Raw genomic sequence first — 19,076 nt, 5'->3', positions numbered from 1 at the left:
CGTCGCGACGCTCTCGCCGTCATTTCCGCGCGCAGACACCGAAGTCGGCGGCACCCGGCGTCGGACGTCGTTGTCGTCAGTGACTCACGGAGGAAGTTTAACTGTCGCACATCCTCGCTATCACGTGAGAACGAAGGACCGTTTGTTCCGCGCGAAAGTTTCATCCCCCCCTCGGCGAAGAAGAAACGCGAGACGGGACACTTTCCTGTCTTTTATTTAACAGTCGAAAAAGGATATCCACTTTCGTCTCTCACCTGGATCACAGAATCGCATGATCGCGCCGGCAGAATCTGACAGCAACAGGTGAGCAATTTGTCTCTTGAGACGCATCCTTTCTGCATGCGCTGTCCTTTTTTTACGGCTTCTTTTATTTTCCTTTTTTTTTTTTTAAGTACACTGTCATAATCGTATCTTTTATGCAGTAAAAACTCAGGACCTTTTTTCGCACCTTTAATTTAATTTTATGAGGCGATCGATTTTGTGTCTCACTTATCGAGTACTCTTCTACTTGTCCACCGCATCATACTTGATGGTCGCAAACTAAAGAAAACTGAGAGAACTTTACTTCGGGTAGTAATATATTATAGATTCGATCAAACGTATACACATTGATATAGTGGCGTGAACGTGCGAAAAGAGCTTTTTAAATGCCACAAAGTTTTCACAAATAAACATGATATTTTATAATAAAAGCTTTTAGTTGCGTATAACAACCGATTTCAAATAACAACAGATGTGTCTGATGTACTTTGGTCCGCTTTTTCCTTTCTCTCTTTAATTTTCTGTTATACACGCGTGGCATATAAGAGATTTCCCGTTGCGGTTTATCCTCTGTTATTCTTCAATAACACCTTTCTTTTTAATTCTTTATAAGCCGATTATATATTTCAATCGATTTATAATTTTTTTTACACAAAGATACGTGTTATTAAGATTATGATCCTATATTATTAAAACATTTTTTAAAAAGAGAATGACAAATTAATAAAAAATTATTTCTTTAATAAGTATACTTTTTGTCATAAATATATATTAATCTAGTAACGAAATTATTAATTTTTTTAAAGGTTACATCTAATAACTTATATTAAATATTCTTCAATCTTAATAAAAAATTCTTCTTTTTAATTTATTACTCGCAAGCTTTCTTTCTTTAAAGGTAGTAGCAACAGGTGAGAATGTTTTAAGGGCGAAGCTGTTTCCCGAAGTTTCTAGATCTTTTTCTTTTGTTTGTTAATTATGCTAATATTTTTTCACCGTGCATGAAATGACGCTGCATTACTTATATATTTTTATTTAAAAGGTTTCTCGACTAACAAATATATTAAATATTAATATTTCTAATTTTTCTTTATCGAGATATATTAAAGACGGATTACAGATGCCTAAAATAAAGAAATGTGAAAGATGTCGTAACTTAAAATATCGAGTTTTTGACACTGAGCAGAAAAAATGATAGGAATACGAAATTAAGAATGTCAGTGTGGCGCAACTATTACGTTGTATTTCTTATATTTTATTTTTCATAAGCCTTGCTAGGTTTAATATTCTCTTGTAATTTATTATTTTCGTGAAATATTTTTTATTATCAATATATTGAGGCAAAAATGTTGTTTATCGCATGTGCTAAATTATAAGGCAAAATTGTAATACGAATTGAAATCTATTTCGACAAAACATTGAACAAAAGCTATTGTTCAAATTTGGTACAGACTCTTTTTTGTTACCATTCTTTATTCAATCTATAAAAATTATTATTAAACACCTATATACAGATATAAATTTAGATATACATACATATATATGAATAATGCTTATATATAGATATAACGCAAATTTGAATTTTAAAAACTATCCTTTATATATATATTTAATAGCGAGACTTTTAAGTTTCAAATTTACGTGAGCGAAAAATTGCGTAGGTTACTCGTAGGCGGGACGAAAGATGCCTGTCAAAAATTCAAAGAAAAACACTCTAGATCCATCTTAATCTATCCTGTATGCATATTTTTATATTTTTGGCAAAACACGCTATTACTTCTTTTATTAAATTTTTATAAATGTTATAAGTCGCGAAAATCCAAATAGTGCATTATTGACGTCATTTGTCTCTATTTGCAACAGATTACAAACGGAAATTTTTCCACATATCTTTTTAGCAATAATGCGTAGATCCTTCCAGCACGGAGGATGGTGACTGAAAAGTCGCGTGAATTTCGGAAAGCGAAAAATGAAGCATTTCTATAATTGATCGTACGATCAAGCAAGGAATTTATTCGGCTGTCACAGAAGAATGGAATCACGCGGATTACGTAGGAAGCATATGAATAAATCTAAATTTCCGATCAGTAGTCACATTATCGCGTTCGCTGCATTTTTAATATTTCGAAGGAAACCGATCCCTCTCCTCTTTCGGGCGAGTGAAATTCAACGCTTTTTCGCGCCGCGCGCGCGCGCGCGCGCGACACTTTAATGCAATGCTTTTCACCGGGAAAATGAAGCCCTTGACTGAATACTGGACACCTGAGTAATGGAGAGCTTACCTGGCGACAGAGAATCGAAGATTAAGTTATACCGCTATTGTCACTGGCGCGCGACAGAATGAATGATCGTTGCATTTCTGAAGAAAGAGTCAACTGAACAACACGTGCTTGTCGCGCGTAACACGACATCGCCTCGAGAACACTTAGAGAATGAAAGCATTCTGAAGCAGGTCTAACTTTTGCGATTATTAAATTCGATATTATATTCGGGACAATTTGTCACATCACTGACGTAAAGATATGCATACGTACTTGAAAATTCAAACGGATAGAGAATGAGACTGAGGAATTTTTACATCAATCACCCTTCGTTCTTTCTTTTGAATAATATGACGTTCTTGGCTCTTTCGTCTTGAGTTTCATCTTTTATTTTCTAGGAGATTATTATACATTACTGAAAGTGAAAAAAATAATCGGCAGACGTTGTTGTATTTAAATTTCGTACTGTTCTTTCTTGTTATATTCTCGCCGACGCAAAGTGAAATATAATGCAACAGTGGTACAACAGCGCTGCGACAATGAGACAGTCGACAGTCCTCGTTATGCACATAATTGTTTCGTTATCGCGATGAGAACATTATCTCCTATAATAAGACTCCAGGGATTTAAAATTATCGTTTACAAAGTTCCATCTGTGTATGAATAGCGTAGTATTCTTTTACCGTGAATAAAATGAATGAATTTAAAAAAAAAAAGTTTACATAAAACAAGGGCCCGCGCGATACGCAGGTTATTTCTTTCGACGAGCAATGCATGGCGTATATAACATGCAGATTGTAATTTTAGCAAGAAAGAGAGAGAGAGAGAGAAGAGGAGAAAGACAGAGAGGGGGAGAAGCTTTTCTATCCAGCAGCGGGAAAAGAATGGACCGCAGACTGACCAGTTATGAAATTGTCACTGGGAAAAACGGATGTAGACGATGGGAGCGCAATCTCGGTGCGTGCGTTTAATGGGTGCGTCTGACGGGGAAGATGAGTAAAATGTGAGAAAGGGGAGGGAAAAAGAACGGGGGAAAGTGGCATCGTTAGTCCGTTAGATGCCGGGTTATTGGATCGCTGTTATTGCCGGACTTGTTTACCGCTCGTAAGTCGCTACTTGCCTTGTTCCGCGTCGTTTATTAGCTCGCCTCGGGCTGATGCATTATTTTTGTGCGAGCGAAATCCGAAACTGCGCCAACCTGGTCGTCGTACGATACGAGAAAGAGCGTAGCTCGCAGCAATAGCGTGCAACAGCAATAGCAGCAGCAGCAGCAGCAGCTGTTGCTGTGCTGGGATGAAGTGTACATTCCCGTAAAGTTCACTGCGTTTAAAGCGCGACATTTTACTATATCTACTTGCGAAGGGGTGCACGTACCGCCAGAGGCAATTGATTAAAATCTTAATGCTTAAATGCGTTAGAAATTAAATCCGTTGTTCGCGATACGGAATTCGTGGAGTGTGTCACTCGAAAAATAAGACAAAAAGGCAAAGGGAGAGAATCAATGTTTCAACTTTCGTATTTGTTACTTCTACATCGAGACTCGAAGCGTCGTGCTTTCGTAAGATGAAAAGTTTGGGAAATTTTCAGTAAGCGATGCGTATATTATGCGTACACTCGTATCTTCGGAAAGTTTTTAGTTATTCGTTGCAACGCCACTCGCATGTTTTCTTGCAATATCGCTCGCATGCTTCTTTGTAGACAATATAATGTTGCAAAGTGAATAAGAGGGGCGGAGGGGAGGGTGCCCTTAGGACAGTCCTGGATATATATAGAGGACAATATCGCGCGAGAAAGAACAAAGTAACGTACGTTGTCTCGCTTCGCACCTATTTTCCTTACCGCAAGATTTTATATGCTACGCCGTAAAGTCTTCTCTTCCGCGTGGTCGCACGTCGCAAACGGCTTCATCATTAATTTCGTTTGCACTGTCGTTAGCGTTGCGTCTTTAATTATGGCCGTAACTCATGAGCCTTTGACGGTTTCTCGATGAGGCATTAAAGTGCCTCGTGTCGCTTGTTATACTGCAGCGCGTTTACTTTTCATGCGCGTTTCTTTGCACTATGTTAATTAGTGGTTCACGGCGAGATAATTCGCAAGCCTTTATCGAGGCGGACAGTCACGTGCATTCGATCAGATTTCCTTTGTTCGTGCCTTCCTCGATTTAAACAGTAGGTATATACGAAAGTGACAAACTTGACGATAGATCTATATCGCGTTATTTGCAGAGAAAGAAATAGACATATTATCAAGAATAGACTAAAAAAAAGGAATAAGCAAAAATATGTAATAAGCAATATATAACTACCTATTTTATCTCCGTTTATCTCTCCATTTTCTCGTAACACGTATTTTCAATAAATGAAAAGATAATTAACTTTCGATACGAAAGCAGGTATCCGTACAATATATTGCTGTTTATTGCTTTGCTTATCTCCGCTGCCGATGATCATCGCGGCGGAATTATTTATTATATTACAAATGAATGCGATCTCTCATCGACCGCGGTAAACATGAAAGCGACGGCGATTAAAATCAGCGGTCACACCCCGAGGGACGTTCGGTACACGCGTGTAAATGCAAATCGATAAAACAGGGAAATCGTCACCCTTCTCAAAAGGAGAGACAATACGCGAAGCGCCGTTGTTGTATTACAAATTACAAGTTCTGCGAAAACTGCGGTATGACTAATTATGCCCGGAGAGCTTGATAGAAATGTAAATCACAATGAAATGAAATTAATCAGCCTTTTCAATCTGCTCGGTAATTATCACGCGCGCGATGAAATCCGAAATCTTAAAGCGATCGAAGGGGGATGCAAAGAGATTTAATTTTGCGCCCATCTCTCCCGCTATCGCGCTAGGATGAAAGGAACGTCTAAGCGACATTAATTTAATTTCCGCGCCCAAAGTGGAAACTTGTTGCACGCGCGGTTGCACGACAAGATTGACGATAATATTATCGTCTCGAACGTAGTTATCATTTTAGAAGAGGCACCCCAGAGTGGTAGGCCTGCAGACACTTGTAGTCTATCGCATCAGCGCCTCTTGTACCGTTGCCATTGTTATGTATGACGTGTATAACGTAGACGTGTATAAAATAAACATAGGTGGGCGCGCTATCGGGGAAATGACTTTATCGTTTATCAAAGCGGAAGGCGCGAAATCGCGCGCCGTTTCACATAGAAACGTGAAGAGATCAGTTATCGGTACTGGCGATGATTACGATTTCGAGATAAAGCCACTGAATGCACTTAAACGATAAACTTACCGCGGAAGAGATATAGTTATATAGTTACATCGATAGTTTTTGCAACGCTCTAAAAATTATCAATGTTGCTGAAAAGTACATATATTCTAATTTGCATAGTATTACGCATTTAATAATTAACAGAAAATCATATGTATTTGTTTCGCTAATAATTAATAAACGAGGAAGACTCTATTTTTATATTTGACAACGTTTGGCTAATGTCGTGACAATTCGACCATTGGTTTTGGTCAGATTAATCGTCAAGACTTTTTCGACCATGGGTTTTGGTCTTTTTTACTGACCAAAACCAATGGTCGAATTGTCACGCCATTAGCCAAACGTTGTCGAATATAAAAATAGAGTCTTTCTCGTTCAATAATTAAACTTTAGAAAATATCGATAACATAAAGCGCACTAGAAATTAATCGAAAAATAATTCTCTTTATTTTCGATTATTACGTTAAATTTATCAAATCTAGAGCAAAACTTTTTTATTGCCGTCGTTATTCATTTTCATTCGTTTTACTTTAAATAGAAATTAACTCGTCTGAATTACCTTCCACTTATATTACAAGACTGACATCTGTCCGAGAGGTCAGCTGAATTCTTGGAATTCCACTACACATGTATGCTAAAAGGAATGTATACAAGGAAATGCCGGAAGCGGAAGTTTAGGAGAGTACGGTCATCCGCGATTACGGAAAGCCCGCGCCCCTTATTTTCTCATTCCAGTGGGATATCAAACCTACCGCATGAGACATATCTCTCTCTCTCTCTCTCTCTCTCTCTCTCTCTCTCTCTCTCTCTCTCTCTCTCCCTCCCTCTCTCTCTCTCTCTCTCTCTCTCTCTCTCTCTCTCTCTCTCTCTCTCTCTCTCTCTCTCTCTCTCTCTCTCTCCCTCCCTCCTCTCTTCTCTCTTTTCATCTCCTCTTCTCTTTCTGTATCTATAGTATGGCAATTGACAATATCTAATATTCTTGTCTTCTTCAGAACTGCCACATCCGGCAACAAAATTAACGCATCTCTTCCTGTGTCTTGTCGAGTACTGAAATATTAATGATCCGTTTTGCAATTATAAACGAGATTATTTTAAAAGCGAAGCCTGTGCACGAACCGAAGCTGCGCGAGAAACTTTTTTATTAGCTTCCAATGCCATTAAATACGGCGTGACGCATATGCATGGCTTGGAGAACACTTTCTACGATAGGATCTTTTATGTGCATTAGTACCTTTGAGCGCCGGAGATTGCAAATATATCAGAATAAATTGCTAAACTTCGCATTATTTGGAACTGATTTATGCAGAATGAAATGTTTCTTTGATCAAACGGATGCTTTGGTATCCATTTTATGCGTGTGTGTTTATGTATACGTGAGTCAATTATTTTCTTAATATTAGAAATATCGACACATTAATTAATTCTCCATTTCAAGCGAATGTAAATGTTCAAAGCTTGAAGGAAGATTATAATTAATCGCAAGAATTATTTTTCGATTAATTTCTGGTACGCTTTATGTTATCGATATTTTCTAAAGTTTAATTATTAAAATGGGTAATACTACAAATTAGAATATATACTTTTCAGCAACATTGATAATTTTTAGAGCGTTGCAAAAACTATCAATGTAACTATAACTATCTCTTCCGCGGTAAGTTTAGTGTTTAAGTGCATTCAGTGGCTTTTAAAAAAAAGGCGAAAAAATTTAATCAATGACGTCTCTTAGATGGATGAGAGATAAAAAATGAGCGTAATATTCAAGCCGTTACAAAATTTACATTTTAATGAACGCGTACGCCTGTACTGCGGCAATAGAAGAAACGAAAGAGGTAATGAGAAGAACGAAAATTAATGGAATAAAGAAAGTAATATTTTCCGATTACGATGCTAATTTGAGAGCAATAAATAAGATTATTATTATGAAAATATAAATATCCGATTTCAAGGCAATTTTTCATGACACCACTCGCAAACATCATCATAGCAAATTTTCTTTAAACATTTGTCTGCACATTTATGAGATAGCCACATAAATTATATCGCATTTTTAAATGTGTAAAAGTAGTTTTATAACGTGCTTAACAAGAACAGTTACATTCGTTTTCGCAAATATTTGATCTACAATTAGGATGTAATTGAAGAAATAAAATAGAGGGGTAAGAGAGGTAACGATATGGTATAAAAGAGATAAATTATCTTTGAACGTGATTTTTCTTCTTGCTTCCATATATAATCTGAATCTGAAAGAAAAGCCGGAGAAATAAAATTTAAAAAATTGTGGGATAATTTGCGCGATTTTCTTTGCTCGCAGTCAATTAAAATAAACATGAGTTCTCTTTACATGTCCTCGATATTCTATAGTATAAAGAAATAAAACGTCAAATTGTCACCCGTACACGCGAGCAAACATGTTTCGGGTTTTAATGTTTTTCATGCTGCATATGGTTCTTTGAACGCGATTTTTGACACACTACGGTTTTTAACGCGCTTACAAAGGCCATCCATCGTACAAAAATATAGAACGCGTATGTCGCACGTGAGGATATATAATTGAATCAGACATTTAAAAAAGAATGAAAAGATGATACTTGAACTCGCGTTATTTTCAAAACGACCGAATAAATTAATTTATCTGCGTAGTATAAAAGTTTTTACAATATCCAAAATTAATTTCCAATATCCAGCATTTAAAAAATAGTTGGAGGAAATATATCTCGGAAACACGAGTGATTCAGACAAGGAAGTATTACGGAGAAAGAGTATATTCTACATTACGGTAAATTATGAAAAACAATTTTGCCGCACCATTATTCGACGTATTATTATTCTTATTTCATCTTTTGTTACTAACATTCTATCGCAAACGTTACGTAAAAAAGGTTAAAAGATATAAAAGTCTTCAACGCGTGTCGATAACAAAAGAAATTCGATGAGAAGCCGTGAATGTGTATTACAATGTAAATAAAGTCTAGTATAGAACGCGGCGTAATCTCGATCCTTATTGAGAGCCAAGGGTGTGTGTGTGAATGGCTCTACGAGGAGAGCATTCCATAAATATTGATCAAGATTATCGAGATCATCGTACTTCAAGAGAGTCAAAGAAAATTTAGGATTTTTTAAATAACGACAGAGGACTTTTTTTCCGAGGAGCACTACTCGATTTATTCGATTAAAATGCATAGTGTAATCAAAGTACTTATGACACGACTTTTTGAGCGGACCAATGATTGATGGTAGCTCAGTAGTAGTGTACTCAACAGACCATGAAAGATCCGGCACGAGAGATCGTCGCATTTGTGCGATCGAGCCCATAGCAATCTCGTCGCGGATCGATCAGGCCTTCTGCTTCATTTAACGTGAATTTGAAGCTGGTCCATTGTGCGCGTGTCATCTCATCAGAATTCTCAAAGGAATGTCGCGTCACGGTATATGAATCCGGTCTATAAACTGACGGAAAAAATCGTGACGAATCAGAGAGAGACCATGAAAGCGAGAACATACAGAAAATCGAATCATCGAGCTAGAATGCCTTATGACATCTCAGTAAATATTCAAATTTGACACAACAATGTAATAAAGATTTTTATATAATATAAGAACAATACATAATTATGTGTTTTATTTTGTGTAATTTTATTCCTTTATTTATGCGGCTGCTTAGTCAAAATGCTGTGGCTTTGCAGGACTCGTATGTAATTATTTCTACAGGAAATAAAGCTATTTGCTCGGCGTATAGTCGTATTAAGTTGCTTTCAATGAAATATAGTTTCATCAACGTTACATTCAATTACAAATATTTCAGCAATATGTACGATACAATATGTATAGATACGAGTCCTTTATATTAAACATTTAAACTACTTAGTAATGTCACATATGCTGTAACGTGTATTTCTATAAAGGTGTATTTCTTTGAAATTAAGATACGTAGCGTATTCCTGTATGAAATCACTGACGCGTATTTTCGCGGAACTACGAGACCGCTCGTTCGTTAATTAATTCACGCATAGAGTAATACTTTAATATTATCATGTAATTTAATTTGATACATCATGCATGCGTAAGAGCATTTGAAACGAAGTTCAAAAGCAACTACTTTACCGTCATACCCTTTCATCTCGTTTCGCCGCTTTTTGGAGAGTTGCGAAAGGTTCCGCTTGTTCATTTCTGCGTGACGGCAAACAGAGAAAGCGTATAAAATGCAAAAATATGTAATTTTTGTTAAACTGGATAAAAGAAATCGTAATGCTGTTTCTTTCTTATCTTTCTTAGACATTTTATCTTTTCATTGTTCCTCGTATTTACTATACAGAGTATAGACAGTAAACTATAACATACGCGTGTTTTTATTCATGTATTTTTTGCGTTTTCGGTCAGGTATTGGCAATCATTTTTCATATTTACGGGTCAAAAATTCTGCTAACGAAATCAATAAGAGAAATGTCCTTTCAAAGAGGTAAGTATGTCCAATATCCTTTAAGGCACTCTCGCCACCTTGAGTGACGGGTAAGACAATGTAAGCTTCCTTCGTTGTTAGGGAAGAAGAGATAAAGCAAACAAATGATATAAAGCAGAGCTTTGTTGTCGGCAAAAATAATTATCGGACAGGTGATAATTATCAGACACCCGATCGCTGGATAGATATGTAGTTTACGCTATGTGATGATACAAAAGTAAACAATTTGTCTTTTTCACACAGGATTCGATGCGAATGAGAATAGATGATAACTTTTTGCTTTAATACATGTAATATTCGGATATACGCTTTCGCAAATGAATCTCAAGCTAACTTGCGTGTACTCTGAACAGATCAAATGCCATGCTTGAAATTTTTAAAAAATATGATACATACAACGCGGGACAAAGAAAACTTTGTTTTAAAAAAAAAGTTCGCGAGATTGGCAACTATTTATTTTCCAAAGAAAATAAATAGTTTTCTATCAGTTATGAAGGGCTGTTGGTATTAAAAAAATAGACTGAATTGAAGTTTTAGAACAAACAAAAAGATTTTATTTATTATAAATTGTGAAGAAATCTAGTATTGATAGAATTTACACGTTAATTTATTAAGCTGATGGAGAAAAATAACATTATTTATTAATCTGTCAAAATTATTCATGCAAATAAGAATACGTGCGTGAAATCAAAATTGAAAAGTTTGTGAAGATTAAGAAAAATAAAACTATATTTAGATTTAAAAAAATAGAAAAGCACTTGCTGCAACCATCAAATTTCTCAGCTTTAAGTAAGTCATTAGGAAACTCTCCGACTCATCACTCTCGTAAAAACTTAAAAACATCGTCTCGTACCTTCACGCGCGCACAGCGCGAGAAACTAAAATTAGCAACTATGTTTAATCTTATTATTAAAGATTTATACAGTTTGCAGTTTTAAGGAACAGTTTTATTTATCAGAGCAGAGTTAGAATTGTAATATACTATAATGTATAACAAAAAGAAATTTTAATATTCAGAAATATCTCCTTTAATGCCAGAATATATGTAAGCGAAAGCTACAAAACGGGTATGAAATCTTTGATGAACTTTCGTTCATTGGCAATTATAAGTTAGCGGTATCGTAGACAAGTTAAATTGAGTTGCAGAAACGTTTATTACGCCTCTTGGACATCGCTTTATCCCTAATGAAATCGTCATTTTAATCTTATATGCGACTTTAATTCAACTCAACGGCTCAGCGGAATTAAACATTGCGGACCGAGAGTGGGTTTTGTAGTTTTTATCTCTTTAATTGAGGCTGTTGGCTGTTCAGTCATGCACATACAAATTTAACACGCAAATTTGATATTGCACGAACAAGTGTAAATAACGAAACATTTTAGATATTATCTCGGCGATGGAAAAAGAAGTGTATCTAAACGTCGCGTCATAGTGCGCCATAGCGGAAATTACCTGAGTTGACTTTCTTGACATTTAAGGATTTTCTATGGACCTTCGCAATTTTACCTACATCCATTTGACCTCTCGTGCTCGCCCCCCTTCATCCGTTTAAGCTTCTCCAAAAGCAGCGTGACCAAGCGAAACGAAGGAGGATTCGTAATCTCGGATTTTGCCATCAAATATTGAACGAACCGTCCGTAGAGGATTTCGGTTCTAGCGGTCTGTAACGATGTTGTGATATTCAATCACGCCAGACCGCGCTCGCTCTTTTTTGACTCCATTGTGTTAAATGTTTGTCCGAGAACTGTATTGGTCACACGTATATCGACGTCTCGTACACTCGTAATACAACATTGATTTTACTTTTAAATTAATGAAAACGCACATTTTAACTGATAACCACAACACGCACAATAGTCCTTTTACTGATATAAAATTCACGTGCTTTTTTCGTATTTTAACGAAATTTTGCAACCATCATTTTGTTTCGTGCATTGCGATAAAATATTATTCGTGGAGAAAGGAACGTAAAAATAAAAGTGATTTTTTTCTAGATTGAACATAGAATTCGGTTCAATGTATCGGTGTGAAAATACCTTGCAAAGAAGTAGGGTACACAGTACACATTGCACTACGACTGTTTGAATCCATGTCGTAAAATTGGCGCGACACCTCTACGAGTAGAAGCTACTCTCCTACTCTGCAGTCGTAAATAACTCTTCATTTTATTTTTACATGGTAGAATTCCATTTGCGTGCATCTGCGCTTGAAAGACTCGTAAAATCTTCCGCGGAGTATTGCATTATAACGCGCTTTTATGTTCTGATAAAATTCAAAGATAGATAAGATTTTACGACAAGATTTCTGAAAATGTTATAAGTTCACTTATAAATAAAATGCCCATCACGTTATAGCAAGAAATATTGTTATTTTATAATCGCTTTGAATTTATTCATTCAGTTTGATTCATTCATTTTTCAGTTTAATTATTAATAGACTTTTATATTTTTAATAATGATTGGATCTTTTGTTTTACAAATAAACTTTATTTTGATTCACCAGTCTCAGAATACGGCGCTATCTGCATGCGCGCTTTCTTCACCAATCAAAATGCCAAAAAGAAAAAGTTTATAAAACAATGCAAGAGTTTCTAAAAGTTTTTTTTTTGTTAACAAAGAATAAATATTTCATATTTCTAATTTGTTTTATAGTAGTGGACAATATAAAGTTTTTATTAGTATAACTCATTTGCCTCAAACATAGTAAATAGTACTCGATAAATTAAGTTTTCCTTAAGTACGGCGTATGTATATCGGAGTTACCCTATTGTAAGCGACGGGAAAAATTAACGGAGCCGACCGGGACTCGAACTCGAGATCCTTCGTTCACACGCCTAGCACTTAAGCTGCTATCCCACGACTGCTCCACTACTACGCTAATTTCTCCGATCTCCCATCAATACCGGCCCTACGGCCCTAAATCTCCTACACTACTATAATACTACGTTTAAAAATGGATGTTGCGCACACCTCAAATATTTTGAAGATTATACTAGGGTAGGTAGTACTAGAGTCCCTCTAATCAGAGTCTGGCCATACGACAGCAACTTCTGGTTAGTCCGCCATTTTTTGGCAAAAGCAAGAGAACAGAAAGAGGAAGAGATGTAAGAGAGAAAGAGAAAGCGATATGAATATATATATATATGACAGTATATTGCTTTCTCTTTCTTTCTTATACCCTGAACTGCAAGTTGGCCAGACTCTGATTAGAAGGACTCTAGATAGTACAACAATGAACCATGTAAATTTCAAAGACTACTGATATCTCTCTCAATTATTGAGTTGGAGATCTGTATTTTTGCATACAGTTCATGAATTTAGTTGGCTACATACAATATAGTACTACGTATATAAGCTACGTATAGCATGCGGCACACAGTTTGTGAAGCCTGCTCTTAGCAGACAGGGCTTCCCTTCCCGCATGGGGAATTGATCCGCTCAATTCTTTGGGCCCAATGTCGATAAATGGACGACGGTGCAAGAGAAGGGCGCCTTCTCACTGGCGCCATTTTGGATCCCTGGAAGTGTATCGTACGTGTGTAGATATGCATTGTGTATGCATGTGTATCGTACAAGAGCAGTGTCACTGTGGAAGGGGAAGCAATAACAATAGCGACCGCGATTTTGGTAAAGTAGGTGAGAAGATCTTCCCTTGTGCCGTCGTCCATTTACCGACCTTGCTTGGGCCTAAACGCACCCTGCACGGATCGACCTGTACACCGCGGACACTCACGAACAGATACACGACACACACACACACACACACACACACACACACACCATACACACAATTACACGTATTAGTTTAAACATTACCATTGAAACCTGTTTATGGCTTTTTGGGCGAAGTACTGCCCAGTGTCAGAAAAGTGAAAGAAGAAGAAAAAGAAGCAGATGTGGCTATCTGGGTAGCTAAAAACATACGATGTTAAATGAACGTAAAATGAAATGCACCAGTAACAAATGACGTTGCTTTGTTCATAGTACGTTTAAAAAAGGTAATTAAACTTCTGTTTTCAAATTATTACATTAGTTAAATTATTATATTTTCCTATAAGTTACGGCTGTGTTTCGCAATTTTATTTTAGGTTAAGTAGATCATTATTAGAAATTATAAAGTGAAAACAAGCAGAAAAACCCATATATCTAAAGAAAACTAATTGCAATTTGTGCAATTATCTGTATTTGACATTTATTCTGTGAATGTGTTTCAGATATAAAAGTATCCTTGCCTGAGTTCACCGATATACATTGCGCGCTTTCATTTTGATTAACAGGACAATATCTCAAGAACTGTTAAAGATACAGAAAAATATTGTATATAAAAATTATATGGCAAGATCTCCTTTATTAACAACATTAATAATATTTAAAAAAAAATAATTTTTTAAAAGAAATTTTTATTAAAAATTAGAAAAAAAAATTTTGAAAAAAGTTTTATTAGTGTGGTTAAATAAAGGTGTTTTTGCTGTAAAACTTTCATAGGAAACATTTTTTAATATCTCGAATACTTTTCGAGATATATCGAAAAAAGCAAAAAGCCTTTGCGACAAAGTCGCAAAAACTTTTTGCTTTTTTCGATATATCTCGAAAAGTATTCGAGATATTAAAAAATGTTTCCTATGAAAGTTTTACAGCAAAAACACCTTTATTTAACCACACTAATAAAACTTTTTTCAAAATTTTTTTTTCTAATTTTTAATAAAAATTTTGTTTAAAAAATTGTTTTTTTTTTATATTATTAGTGTTGTTAAATAAAGGAGATCTTGCCGTATAATTTTTATATATAATATTTTTCTGTATCTTTAACAGTTCTTGAGATATTGTCCTGTTAATCAAAATAAAAGCGCGCAATGTATATCGCTGAACTCAGACAAGGATACTATTTTTTAATATCTCGAATACTTTTCGAGATATATCGAGAAAAGCAAAAAGCCTCTATATGTATATAGGGAGTGATTTCCCCCTTTAGAACCATTTTCGGGCCTAAAGAAAAATTTCTAAATTCATCAAATTACCTCCCCTACATGTGTGGAAAGTTTCATAATAAGAATACCTATGTATATTTAACTGCAAGGAATAATTTTTTTTAAATTTATTTTTTCTGCATCTCTTAAGGCCAATTTCACCAACTACGATTAGCTTAACCGACGGTTAAAGTTAGCAGGATTGACCAATAGAAATGAATCCACCTTGCTTAAGCTAACCGTGGTTGGTGAAATTGACTCTCAGAAGAGATATAAAAGGATATCTGTAGCGTTAATATAAAGGATGTTCCATGACACGAGGTCCATACATTAAGGGCGTTATTGAAGTCATTTAGAGTTGAAATTGTTCAATAAACATATGTCCGTAAATGCTTCCGAACAGAACTATTTAGTACAACCATTGAAGTTTATGTGAATATTTGAAAAAAAAAAGACAAGACATTTAATTTAACTTGTTAATTTACAAATGTATTACAAATTCTGTTCAAAATTATCTCCTGCAGAGTCAAAGTCTTGAACTGCCTTCCTTAGCCTCCAAGGTCACGAGAGCTAACACCCCTGGACTACTTTTTCTGGGGGCATATGAAGTTAATAGTTTATGCAGAACAATCTCACAATAAGGATGAACTTGTAAACAGATTTATGGATGCAGCAACGCAAATAAGAAATTCTCCTGGCATAGTGGAGCGAGCTGTTAGATCACTTTTACGTTAGTGTACATACAAAGCTATAGAATAATGAAAAAAATAATAGATATAACCAAAGACCGGATCGCGGTCCCCACTCCAAGCGCGTGCTAGCGGCCGAGCGCCGTGAGAAGCAGTACCGTCGCGTCTAACGCCGCGCTGATCTAACGGTGTAACGTAACAAAGGGGGCACCGTCGCGTAGAGTACTAAAATATTTATATTTCTATAAATATATATATATATATACATATATATATATATATATATATATATGTATATATATATAATTATACGTAAAAAAATGATAGATATAACAACCAAAACATAAAAAATACAAAAAACTTAGTTTGTCACCGAAAATTCAAAAAATGTGTTCTCAAACGGCCGTCCTTCGCGCGCTCTACCGGCCGATTGGGGCGCCGAAGAGGGGTTTAAATGCGAGTCGTTACACGGCAACAGCACAATCTGGCAACGTCACATTTACGAAATATCGCAATAGTTCATAGTGTACTACTGGTTCATTGTTGGACTACCTACCCTATATTATTGACTCATAGGTGGAGAAATTACAGACATAATAAAAACAGAAGTTAAACTAATATAAATTAGTTCTCACACTTTTGACAAGGGTGAGAATTTTACGTGAATTTGTGAAAATTCCATCTCGGATTACTACAAAAGTTTATATGACATTAGTTAGAACGAAATCCTGTTCCTGCAATCTGGTGGTCCGTTATAGATTACAATTCCGCGTGACTTTTGTGCTTTCAGATTCAAACAGGCATCATGAAGCCAAGAACGAGTTTAATCACTACGCGAATTATTATGTTCTACCTGTTGAGCGTCGTTGGATCAACAACGGCAATAGAAGACGCATCTTCCTCGTCTTTACATATTTCACGATTTCAACGATCATTGAACAACTTGGAATATGAGCAACCTGAGAAAAAGGCTTACATCGCTGAATATAAGAGACCCGTTTATAATTTTGGCATCGGAAAGCGATGGGTTGACAGTAATGAAGATAAAGTGAGTTTTAGATAAAATAATACGTTCAGTTTTTTTTAATGAATAATTTCTCTGTTAGAAAAAAATAATCTGATTACTAGAAATGTCATTGATCCAATGAATATCCGAATAATACATTAAAAATTCGTATAAAGTTTTGTAATTAGGAAACATGAATTTTTATTTACTTGTTTATGCGTTACAATACTAGCGAAAGTAAAAGAGAATTCGATATATTTTAAATAAGATCATAATTAATTTTTTATAATTGTATCTTCACGTGTTGAAACTTTGTGCACAGAGAACCCGGCAATTCTCGTTCGGTGTCGGCAAACGAGACTACAGGTTCGGTTTAGGAAAACGCAACAATGGATACCATCCCTTGAGTTTGGACTACTTCCCGACCGACAACATGGAGGGGTATCAATCTCGCGAGGACAACTCGAATGACTTTATAGAGGACAAACGCGGTAAACAGTACGACTTTGGAGTCGGAAAACGATCAGTCTGGAAGTTGGCGACTGGAGAAACGGTTGGAAGAAGACTGAACGATGTCACAGTCCCGAAATATTTGTTCGGGTTGGGCAACGCACTGGATGAGAACGAGGATTTGATTCAGTAAAGCGTTCTCGTCGAGGAGCACGAATTATTATCTTCCTCATTCGCTTTAACCCTTGGACGTTCAGAAAGAAATATCTGATTTACATATTTCGGAAAATATTTTGACAAAATGCAATAACAGCGAACAGAGAATTTAAAAAACTGTATAATTTATTAACTTTTCAACTTCTTAATAATTTAATAAATTCTGTTGAATTGTGGATGTGTCGGATTTTAATAATATAAGTCCATTATAAAATTAACGTATCGGCACTCTATGTTGTACAAATTAATAATTAATTGACACACTTACTAATAAGATTTACGATAAATAATAAATTAAATAATAAATGTTTCTATTTTTCTGATAAATAATAAACTCGAGATTTTTTAAAGATTGAATTCATTAAAATCACACGTAACGCAGCTTTCTTGAGTGTATATGTCAATATCACGTTGTACGGTTCTATTGAGTGTCGAGAGCAGAACGAATTGTCCACGGAAGTTAAGAGCGATAACGAGACGTCGAGACTTCTTTTGTCTAAAACTTACTATAAAATTCGTGCGCCATCGACAACTCCCTCTCCACTTGTAAATGATTAAAAAACGACGCAGGTACCTTAATGGAAAGATACATTTGACGTAGAAAGATTCTCTAAATAATTTTTTTTCTTTTTTTTTTCAAGGTAAAGGTTGTCTGATTTTATTGTTTTATCATGCTTTCATAATGCTCCTTAATTAATTAAAATATTCGTTTTGTGTTTGTAAGATGAAAACCAAACGTAAACGAGAAAAAAAAACAATTTTGTATTTTGTGAGTTTACTTATATATACGCATTATATTATATTATTTATATATATCAATACTATTTAGCGCTTATATTGATGTCAAGATTATTTTTTAAAATAATTTTTTAAAATCTCACAATCGTAGAATATAATCGATAAAGGCGATGGGAAAATTATTAAGTTAATTGCAAACTTACTATAAAATTCGTGCGCCATCGATAACTCCCTCTCCACTTGTAAATGATTAAAAAACGACGCAGGTACCTTAATGGAAAGATACATTTGACGTAGAAAAATTCTCTAAATAATTTTTTTCTTTTTTTTCCAAGGTAAAGGTTGTCTGATTTTATTGTTTTATCATGCTTTCATAATGCTCCTTAATTAATTAAAATATTCGTTTTGTGTTTGTAAGATGAAAACCAAACGTAAACGAGAAAAAAAAACAATTTTGTATTTTGTGAGTTTACTTATATATACGCATTATATTATATTATTTATATATATCAATACTATTTGGCGCTTATATTGATGTCAAGATTATTTTTTAAAATAATTTTTTAACATCTCACAATCGTAGAATATAATCGATAAAGGCGATGGGAAAATTATTAAGTTAATTGCATTTTTGTATTGCAATGAATTACATCGTAATTTAACAAGCAATTAAACTCAATTTACCGAACAATAAGTAGGAACAATATCTCGATGTGCTAAAAAGTTATATCCACCTGTAACCTGTGGCAGCGTACTATACTTATCTTTCTTGTTCGACGATTATAT

At 35.1% G+C, this 19,076-nt stretch overlaps 1 protein-coding gene across 1 annotated transcript; it reads left to right on the top strand.

Annotated features, from left to right (window-relative positions):
• Window positions 1-12: 12 nt before the first annotated feature.
• Apime-asta (allatostatin A) lies at window positions 13-18,645 on the top strand. Its single transcript, XM_071698221.1, has 3 exons — window positions 13-303; window positions 16,671-16,928; window positions 17,209-18,645. Exons 2-3 carry the CDS (start codon window positions 16,686-16,688, stop codon window positions 17,527-17,529), a joined length of 564 nt encoding a protein of 187 aa, XP_071554322.1. The 5' UTR covers window positions 13-303; window positions 16,671-16,685; the 3' UTR covers window positions 17,530-18,645.
• Window positions 18,646-19,076: the final 431 nt, after the last annotated feature.

Source organism: Temnothorax nylanderi, unplaced genomic scaffold (genome assembly GCF_030848795.1).
Source record: "Temnothorax nylanderi isolate EJ_2023f unplaced genomic scaffold, tnyl_v1.0 TNYL_tig0015_pilon, whole genome shotgun sequence".
Taxonomy (NCBI): Eukaryota; Metazoa; Arthropoda; class Insecta; order Hymenoptera; family Formicidae; genus Temnothorax; species Temnothorax nylanderi.
Note: the sequence above shows the minus strand (reverse complement) of the source record. Positions and strands in the feature narration are given on the sequence as shown.